The sequence below is a fragment of the Sinocyclocheilus rhinocerous genome, unplaced genomic scaffold (assembly GCF_001515625.1).
Source record: "Sinocyclocheilus rhinocerous isolate Xijiao unplaced genomic scaffold, SAMN03320098_v1.1 scaffold589, whole genome shotgun sequence".
Taxonomy (NCBI): domain Eukaryota; kingdom Metazoa; phylum Chordata; class Actinopteri; order Cypriniformes; family Cyprinidae; genus Sinocyclocheilus; species Sinocyclocheilus rhinocerous.
In genome coordinates, this window is record NW_015635524.1 from 158,400 (window position 1) to 169,235 (window position 10,836).

Genomic DNA, 10,836 nt, shown 5'->3' on the forward strand with positions numbered 1-10,836 from the left:
ACTTAACTGATTTAAGGACCAATATTTTTGATAAACTTATTATGCCAGCAAATTTTTTTTTTTTACTCGATTGTAAATTTCAGGGTGCTAAGCCCTACTTTTTTGTTTTCTGTAAGCAACTTAAATCCTACCTGGACACTCTTCTTATATCCAGCAACTTTAAAGTCCTTAAAACTCCCACTGTGTTATTTTTATAATGATTCCTGATTTTGTAATCTGTAATTGTATTTTCAATTGTTCTCCCCCCTGACATTGATTTTTGTATGTTCTTTGTCATAATAGATAAATAAATAGAGAAGTTATAAATAAATAAAGAGAAGAAATAAATAAATAGAAAAGTTAGAAAACCAAGATGGACACATCCCTTGTTTGCAATACCAAGTGATTAAAAACATAAAAAGCAGCATTTTGATAATATTGTGTAATAATTTGTTTTCTTGTCGTAATGTTTGTTCTAATAAAAAGTTTATACATAAAGTTCAGAAGGTGGTACACTTAAAAAAAATAATAAAAGCAGTATTTTGCAGATAACGCAATGGTATCATGTCCACAAATAGAGGTTGGACAGTACTTTGTGCACCACTGAGTTTATTGAGACACAGACAAACATAAGTGTTAATAAACAATATATTACTACTGTTTCTCTTCTGTTGATGCACTGAGCAGCCATATTGGTTCTGAAGTTGGAGTTGTTGCAATTCCTCGGAGATTCCGAGTCAGAACTCTGACTTGGGAGGGTGTTTTAATTCAAAGTTCTTACTGGGAACTCAGAATTTCCAACTCCCGAGTACAAATGGAATGCAGCAGGACTACTGTGCTTGTCCGTGTTCCGTTTACAGCGCGAGCACAGAAATCATCCTGTCAGTAGCGGATTCAATTCTCTTTCATGGGCTTTTAATATTTCTTTTTAATATCAAGCACATCCCTTGACATCTTTCTTTATGCCATTACAACAAACAAACTCTGTAGCTGCTTGAATCTGAGTGCAGGTGTACTGTACAACAAACGAGTTGTAATTGGCTGCTTTTCTGCAGAAAGCTGAACTCTAGTGATGTGTTTAATGTTTTATCTATCATTTCTTGATAAAGGATGAGAGACCCGGTAACCCACATGCTTTGTTAAAGAGCCAGGTGTAGCTGACAAGCTGTAGGTTCCCAACCGCTGCTTTATTCTAACGTGTTTTGAGCCACTGCAGCATGAAATAAAACTCACAAAAGTACAAAACAGTGTGATGTTTATTTGACAATCAATAAAAAAAGAGAGTGAACATAAAATGAGAATGAAGTTGAGGACAAGCATGTTTGACATTATTGTAGAGGAACAGGTGCATTCCGGGAGCTGATGGTTAGGATACGCTGGACAGTGGAGGAAACGGATTCTGCTTGCTGACAACCAGCTTCTGGTGCTGATGGGAAATATAACCCTTGATGTGACCCTGAGATAGAGAGAAAACACGTCAAACCAACAGAATCACACTCATTCACACATAGCAGCAGGCACTACAACTAAAACATGTTTGATCACTGAAATAAAGCTGAAATAAAATACTAAAATTTGATGAAAAACAAACTAAAAAAATCTGAAATGTTGCCTTGACAACAAACTGAAATAAGTGCAAGTTAAAGCACTAAAATAACTATCTAGAGAGAAAAAAAGCTAAATTTGAAATAAAATTAAACCCAAACATATATATATATATTAAAAAACTAATAAAAATGACAAAATATTAATATGCTAAATATGCTAATTCAAAACACGAATAATTCAGCCTGAAATGACACAATGTAACTTATTAACAAACTGTAACTGTATCTGTATCACAGAATGATACACTCTAAAGCTTCAATCTGTCAATATTTGCCGTTTGTTTTGGAATTACATTCTGTGTCTGATGGTCAACAGGAAGTGACACGTGCATCTCACCATGTAGATGAGGTTGGCGAGGATGCACTGAACCTCATCGATGTCCACATCCTCCACCTTCATCATCTTCAGCGCCACCAGGAAGGCATCCAGAGGAAGCTGATGGGTCTTCAGCAGATGGTACCTGCAGATGGACGGACGAACGGATGTCACAGAAACCACAAACCAGATCAGAGCCATTTGAATGAATCACTCACACTTTCTTGAAGAGGTTCCTGTAGGTGATGATCTTCAGCTTCTCCAGAATGAGGAAGATGCCGCAACGGATGAAGAAGGTCTCATGTTTGACCAGAGCTTCATTGAGGAGCAGGAGGTTCCCCTCGCTGACACACACAAGCAGAGGATGATCATGGTGATCTACTGCATCCTCACTGTAAGCGTGACGTGTGTGTGTGTGTTTTACCTCACGGCTTTGGTGACGTCAGCGAACTGCATAAGGTCGTACTTCTTCAGCAGCTGATGTGTGGGCATGTGACCCTGAAAACAGAAGAACCAGTGAACATTTATCACGCACTAGGGGTATTATCAGAAACTACAACCAAATAGCTTTTTCATTACTTGAAAAAATAAACATTAACTGTAATAAAATAAAATATGAAAACAACCTTAAACTTATTTCATTTCAGCTAATATGTCAAGGCAAGATTTCGTATTTTAATTTAGTTTAAGCTGATGTAATAAAATAACAAACTAAAATTATTTAAAAAAAAGACAAAATATATAAAAAAATTAAAACTAATAAAAATGACAGATACAAAAAATGACTAAATGTAACTAAAATAAACACAAAAACAGTACTACAAACATAAATAAACTCTTAAAACATTAATAAAAACTATAATAGTACATTAATGATACTAAAATAACACTAAAATGTATTTACTTATTCATGGCAAAAAAAAAAGATTATAGTAATAAGATTTTAAAAAGTCTTAATAACAATACTTAAACGAATTGTATACAATAGCTTAATAATATTATTTTCACAAACAATAAATAAATAAATAAACACAATCTTTCAAATTAATATTTGATAAAAATTCTAATATTTTCCCAGGAGAAACTTTTTTTTTATTATTATTATTAATGTATTCTTTCAATTAAAATATTTCCTCCTAATATAATTTAAAGCACTCTAATAAAATGTTTTACAGACAAGGAAGACTTACATAAATAAAACAAAACAAAACAAATTACATAAAGGCAATTCTTCTCCTTTCAATAAATATACATGTGTAAGTCTAGTGTGAACAATTCTACATCTGGCATACAGTATATGCTCTGGTCATTTGTATTTTCAAAATAAAATCAATGATTAGATCTTTCAAATATAACTGGATATAATTTATGTATATATTCATTCCATTCACCACTTTTTGTAAATATAACATGTTAGTATTTGTTTAGCATCAGAAGTTCTTCCTGATCAGCTTCATCTGCCTGTTCATTTACAGCCAGACACACATGTATCCAAAAAAACAACAACACAATACTAAAATCTAGTCTTTAAATCAGTGTTTCTCAACCCTTGTCCTGGGCGCCCCCCAGCACTGCACATTTTGTGTGTCTCCCTAATCAAATACACCTGATTCAAATCATTAGCTCATTAAAAGAAACTCCAGGACCTGAAATAGGTGTGTCAGATAAGGGAGACATACAAAATGTGCAGTGTTGGGGGGCGCCCAGGACCAGGGTTGAGAAACACTGCTTTAAATGGTCAAAAAGATGTGTTCATACCAGCAGCATCTTGACGGGCAGCAGGTAGATGAGGATAAGCCTCTTGTTCCTCTGACAGGAGCGATGGCAGTGCGTGAAGGAGAAGGACAAATACTCCTCAGCTGGACACACGAGAGACAGACGTTCTTCATCACTGACCTCACATCATCATCATCATCACTGTCATGTACCTGCGAAGTCACACCTTGTTTGAAGTCACTGTCGAACATGGCTTTCCTGCCCACATAGTATTTGTACGTGACACGCTGAGCAGTGCTGTAATCGTCCTTCAGGTTGGAGCTGTCGATGGCGCGGATCAGCGGCTTACACAGGTGCAGCTTATTGATCTGGGACAAACATGAGAACTCCACAATAACCTCATCATTCAAAACATGTCTGTCAAATGCAACAACATGGAAATATTACATGAAAACCTAAACTAAAAGAAAACTAGAAATGTTGCCTTGGCAACTAACTGAAATGAAGTTGAAGCTCTAAAATTATTAACGTCTCAGGTTACTTATGTAACCATGGTTCCCTGAGTAGGGAACGAGACACTGCGTCCTCTAGGGGTTGCTATGGGGAACGCCTCGTGGTGACCGGTGTCTGCCGCATACATTGAAAAAACACCAACTCGTTGGCCGGCGACAGCCATGACGTCACTACCGGTGCGACTATAGTATAAATAAGCGCCGGGAGCTACACATCATTCACTTCTTCGTCTGAAGCTTGCGTCCGCAGCATGGCAAGAAACCTAGAGGACGCAGTGTCTCGTTCCCTACTCAGGGAACCATGGTTACATAAGTAACCTAAGACGTTTTCACCAACTTCATATTTCAATTTGACTAAGCTTAAATTTCAAGGCAGCATTAAGTTGTAAAAGGTTTTTTTTTTAACAGTGAGTCTAATCCATTTAAGCTTGATTTTTGCCCAGAGCCGGCCCAAGGCATAAGTGAACTAAGGGGCTGCTTAGGGCCCCGTGGCCACCAGGGGGCCCCCAAGAGTACATGAAATGGCTTGATTTTTTTCGGAGTGTCTATTTACACTAAGTGCAAATAGCCCGCCTTGTTGGCAGAGTCTATTTACACGAACTCCGCCCACCAACGTGTGATTCGGCTAGTGAACATTACACAAAAGACAGCCAACAGTCATCAGCTCCAGTGGCGCAGATGGTAAAACGTGTGACTTGCTCATTTTGACACGATCGACCCGGGTTCGAATCCACATTTTGGCAAACTTTTTTCTCCCTTTTCAAATTTCAAATCACATCAGAAAAATGTAACATTGAAATTTATTTTCAATGAAGATGAAGGAAATAATCAAAAAGTTGAAAATAAAGTATCGGGTAGGGTTAGGGTAGGTGTAGGGAGGGATGCCACCTTATTGTCCCAATAAGGTGGCATCCATTTAATAATTTGAATTAAATTTAAAGTTTACACTCAATAAGTTATTATTGCATACTGTTTTATAATGTACTATAATACTGAGGTGCAGATAATTGCCACTATTTGCAAAAAGTAAAATCCTGCTATTTGAACATAGTGTAAATATAATCTTCGCTATTTACACAGTGCAAATAGCCGCTGCCGATATAAAAATAAATAATACATTATTTACAAATTAATTAAAGCTATAATACTGTATATAAGTATATAACTGTAGCATAAATAATACTATATACAAAACTATAGTATATAAATAACAACACTGGTCAGAGGCAGAGAATGGTTATACCTAAAACCGTTAAAAAAAAATTGTTATTGAAATAGTTGTCTAGACAACATTTCTCATTTACATTTAGTTTAACTTGATGTACGAAAATAAATAAAACCAAAATAAAAATAAATAAAATACGCAGACATACAGTATTTACAACCAACATACAGTATTTACAACAAACTAATAAAAATGACAAATACACACAGCAAAATTACTAAAACTTTTAAGTAAAATTAACATGAAAGCAGAAAATATAAAAATAAAAATCTAATTCAAAATATTAACAGAAACTATTAACAGTATCTCAGTGATACTCAAATAACATGGGCCAGAGGTCAGCTATACAGACTCTTACTTTGAAATAGATCTTGAAGAGCTGATTGATCAGGAACAACATTCCCCATTTCTTCGAGTCATCGATCCCAGCGCGACTGAAACACACAAAAACGTCACATGACCATACAGACAAGCCACTAAGACTCACTTTATACAGTACAGATCCATTCAACAGCTGATAGATGACAGTGAAAAAGTTTATCACTTGACATGACATGATGTGATAGAAATGATAAATTTAACATGTACACTACAGTTCAAAAGTTTGAGGTGAGTACAATTTTTCTTAAAGTAATCAATCATTTATTTATTTTACTTTATTTCCTTTTCAAATAAATGCTGTTCTATTGAACTTTTTATTCATCAAAGAATTCAGAAAAAAATTTAAATCATGATTTCCTCAAAGATATGAAGCAGCACAACTGTTTTCAACATTGATAATAACCAGAAATGTTTCCTGAGCAGCAAATCATCATATTAGAATGATTTCTGAAGGTTCTTGTGACACTGAAGATTGGAGTAATGAAGCTGAAAATTCAGCTTTGATCACAGGAATAAATTCCAATATATTCACACAGAAAACTATTTTAAATTGTAATAATATTTCCCAGTTTTTACTGTATGTTTGTGCTTCTTGTGTATCTTGGTCAGAATCAGCTGTGGACGACAGTCAGAGGTGTGTGTATCACTGTGTGTGTAACTCACTTGTCACTGGCACACACTCTAAAGCAGCTCATGAGTTGTTCAGCTGCTTTCTCCAGCATGTCTCCAACCTTCCCCTTCCCCTTCGACTGCAGCTGCTGCTCTGCCTGTGCACACACACACACACACACACACACACAATGAGCCGCTGCTGTTGTTACAGATCCACAGATGAATGATCTCTACTCACATTATTGGCAAATATCCTAAGGTCGAGGGTCACAGCAAACATGATCGGCAGTGCCCTGAAAACACAGTGATCATCAGCGACTGTCGTTGTGTTTGTGGTTTAATACAAAACAAATCCATAAGCCACATCTCACCAGTTCTCCTCTTTATGAGCCTGAAACGCTTTCAGAAATGATGTTCAACTGTGTTAAAGATCAAACACTGAACAACTGCACATCTAACATACAGTTACACCAGAAGATCCGACACAAAGGATATTGAACCACCACCGTCTGGCATTTGTAGGCCTCTACAAAGTCATGATTGGACACAGCGAATGTGCATCTGCAGAGGAAGAGACGAGACGTCAGACAGTGAAGATGCAGTGGAGATGCATCGCTGCATCATTGACGAGGAATCAGTACCTGAGATGAGCGGCCACCATCTCATCATACGGAGGCTCCAGCAGCTGCTGACACTTCTCCTCTGGACTGGACAGCTGCAACATGGAAATGTTTAGAGAAACAGGGTAAAAATAAATAAATAATAATAAAAAATAAGATTAAATGAAGTATCTAAATAAAAAGAAATAAAAAATAAAAAACATTTTGAGTGTGCTAGGGGTCCATGTAAATGTTTATAGAGAAAAACAGGGTAAACAATTAAAAATAAATAAATAAATAATAAAAATTAAGATTAAACTAAATGTCTAAATAAATTGAAATAAAAACAAAAAATGTGATTAAAATAAATAAACAAAAATAAAACATTTTAAGTGCTAGGCAGTCCATGTTTATTATAAAAAATAATATTAAACTACATATCTAAATAAATTTAAAAATAAATAAAAAATAAACTTTTTATGAGTGCTAGGGGGTCCATGGAAATGTTTAGAGACAGGGTATTTTATAAAACATAAATAAGCAATAATTAAAAATTAAAGATTAAACTAAATATCTGGATAAATGAAAATAATTTGTTTAAAATAAACAATACATTACTAGCGTGAGTAGGCATGGGCCGGTATGAGATTTTGACGGTATGATAACCTTAAGCAAAAATGTCACGGTTTCACGGTATCACGGTATTGTCGTTACAGCTCTAAAATGTGATATTTTTAAACGACTGGGTAAAACAAAAAACTTTTTTCCCGCTGAACACAATATATTTTGTTTTTGAGCAACATACAGAATATTAGGAACAGTAGAATTTATATGAACTATACAGAGACGAGATTAAAAGAAAATACCTTGTAAACTTTTCTGAAGACAGTCAGTTCCCCTCAGAAACACATTCATATAAACCACCAAATCAATATTGAGGGTTTTCTTCCAATAGTTTGTGCATCATGAACAGTGAGTGATCTGCCTGCTACAGTATTTTTCTCTGTGCGTCCGTCTTCAACGTCTCTGGCCTGTGTTAACGGGCGTTTACAGACTTCATATTTTCACATAAATGACATTTTGGAAAACGATTGCATTGCAACGCAGTTTGTGCAAGTCCAGAACAGAGACGAGTTGCTTGCAATAAAACGAAAAACGGCCGGTTGCCGATCGCGCAAGTTCCAGGGGCAGCTCCTTAAGTTCAGCCGTCCTACACACACGTGACTGACCGCTCGCTCGCACCAACAGGAGGAGGAGGGTCATGTTACTCTCTACACTGCACTCAACCTGAGGGATTCCTACACTTTCAGTCTTTGAGGTGACATGAAAAACAGCACATACCGCAGGAACGGTATAACGGAAAATATTAGTGGTTTTGAAACCGTGAAATTTTCAAATCGCGGTATACCTTGAAACCGGTAATCGGCCCATGCCTAAGCGTGAGTAGAAAAAAAACTTTAAAATGTAATTTAATATAAACTAGATATTCTACAAATAATATTTTACACGTATTTTTCATTTTAATTCATCAGTTGTGTCTTTATATATGAAAACACATTTTAAAAGGGGGTCTTGATTTGGGCATCTGTGGCAGATGAAACACTGAAACGTCCTTCGCTGGACAATGAGCGCTCGACCTGTAGACGAGGGTTGGCCACGTGTGGATGTTTGAAGGACAACATCTCTGCACAGAACGCCCCGTCTCTGCTGTCTATGGCCTCCAGAACCTTCAGGAAACACAGACAAGAGTCACATTACATACAGAAGAGAAAGCATAGGACAATAAAACAACTATGATAGAATATATGACAGATAACAACTCGCTCACCTGCTGCAGGTACTGATTCAATGTGATATGAGCCATCCTGATCTCCACAAACACGCCGTTATGATATCTAGTGTGCTGCCTACTGAGACAACAGCAGCACGATTGAGACACATTCACATCTGATCAGCAGAAATGCTGCTGCCTAAGCAGCAGAACATTAAATTCACACTAGAATACGAAACAAAACAAATACGGCCAGTTAAATCCATAAATGACGTATTTAATATGTGCTATTAAACTCTAGTATTTGAAATTAGCTCTAGCGCAGCTGCTAATTCATTCATTCATTCATTCTTCGTTTCAGTAACCCTCTAAATGATCATGAAGCGTTACGATACAATAGCGTAATAAATATTATATTATATAAGCGATATTTTTTTGAGAAAATCACTTGTATTTATTTACCCAAATGAATTCACATCACTTCGCGCGTGCACCTCACTGCAGAGCCGCTAACGTCACAGCAGCACTTCCTGTTTACATCTGTGAACACGCAGCTGTGGATTCCAATTTGCACTTTCCATAAATGTAAATATTAATAAAATACATGAGTTAAAGCAACATGAGCCCTTGCATAAGCATGTGTTTCATTTTAGAATCTCCATGTTTTTGAATAGCACGTTAAAGGCTTGTTTAATAATACTAATCTGCTAGGTAAGTTTTTGTCAATAATAAAATAATGCCATTTCAGTTTTTGCCAAAAGGTTTTCTTTTTTTTTTAATGGTTTCATTTACTATTGCAGACATGTACAGACCATTACAATTTGCTTTATTCTAAATATAAAGTAATGAGAGTGTCACATTGAGTTATATTAATGTAAATTTTTGTCTCAGTGTCATGTGAAAACTAAAGAAATACTTGTGTATTTAGTTTTTTTTATGTTTAGATATCTAATGTGTGAGCATTTTAGATGTTTTGTCAAAGAAGACCTAAAGTATTTTTTATTTTAATTTAATTAAATAAAGTTTTATTTATTATTTTATATTTTAGCATATTCTTGTATTATTTTTTGTTCTGTACAGTATGTGTAGCTTTAGTAGTGTGTGTGTGCTTCATTATAAAAACAATGGAAGTCTATGCAATGTCCTTACTAAAATAGCGAAACAAACATGAGTGTGTGTGTGTGTGCAGCACTGCGAGATTATTTGAGATGGTCCTCACTGCAGAACACAAGATCCAGGGGGCGAGGTTGGATCCAGATCCAACTCCTCCTACCTTACATATACATAAACCCACCCATCTCCACCCCCTAGATGTGGATCCAACCCCGCCCCCTGGATCTTTGTTCTGCAGTGAGGGGCTACTGGATTATTTTGAAAACACAGAATGGGACATTTTTTGCACAAGGAGCTAATTTAGAGGATTATGCCTCATCAGTGCTGTCATACATAAAATTCTGTACTGATAATGTGACTACAAGAAAAACCATCAAAGTGTTTTTAATCAGAAGCCTTGGTTTATTGGCAAGGTTAAAACTCTTTTCAAGGCTCGAGATACTGCTTTTAAATTGGGGGACATACAGGCGAAACACGCAGGGTAAACTGAGGAAGGGCATCTGGGATGCAAAGTACAACTATAATCAGAGTATCGGGGCACATTTCAACAAAAATGACTCCCGTGGAAAGGGATCAAGGCTATATATCACTAATTACAAGAGTGGTAATAAGCCCAACACTGACACTGCTTTCCCCGATGTCCTAAACCATTTCTTTGTTTGTTTTGATGATGTAAACAACAACCCTATCACATTTACTGCACCACTGTAGACAGGGTTCTGAAAGAGTGTGCAGAAGTCGTGGCCTAATGGTTAGAGAGTCGGACTCGTAACCCAAAGGTTGTGGGTTCGAGTCTCGTACCGGCAGGGATTGTAGGTGGGGGGAGTGAATGTACAGCGCTCTCTCCCACCTTCAATACCACGACTGAGGTGCCCTTGAGCAAGGCACCGAACCCCCAACTGCTCCCCGGGCGCTGCAGCATAATTGGCTGCCCACTGCTCCGGGTGTGTGTTCACGGTGTGTGTGTGTTCACTGCTGTGTGTGTGCACTTTGGATGGGATAAAT

General features: G+C 36.6%; 1 protein-coding gene across 3 annotated transcripts; it reads right to left on the reverse strand.

Annotated features, from left to right (window-relative positions):
• Positions 1–1,223: 1,223 nt before the first annotated feature.
• On the reverse strand, positions 1,224–9,272 carry pcid2 (PCI domain containing 2). Of its 3 annotated transcripts, none has more exons than XM_016561498.1 (15): positions 9,181–9,272; positions 8,776–8,854; positions 8,585–8,674; positions 6,990–7,063; positions 6,844–6,909; positions 6,720–6,761; positions 6,587–6,641; positions 6,400–6,503; positions 5,714–5,789; positions 3,845–3,986; positions 3,661–3,761; positions 2,327–2,400; positions 2,121–2,246; positions 1,924–2,047; positions 1,346–1,435 (listed from the first exon to the last, which is right to left on the reverse strand). In XM_016561498.1, exons 2-15 carry the CDS (start codon positions 8,809–8,811, stop codon positions 1,346–1,348), a joined length of 1,200 nt encoding a protein of 399 aa, XP_016416984.1. In that variant the 5' UTR covers positions 8,812–8,854; positions 9,181–9,272. The 3 variants fall into 3 exon arrangements, with proteins under 3 accessions (XP_016416985.1, XP_016416984.1, XP_016416983.1); XM_016561497.1 differs by having other exon boundaries at positions 8,776–8,857; XM_016561499.1 differs by lacking the exon at positions 9,181–9,272 and having other exon boundaries at positions 1,224–1,435; positions 8,776–8,811.
• Between the last annotated feature and the right edge of the window lie 1,564 nt (positions 9,273–10,836).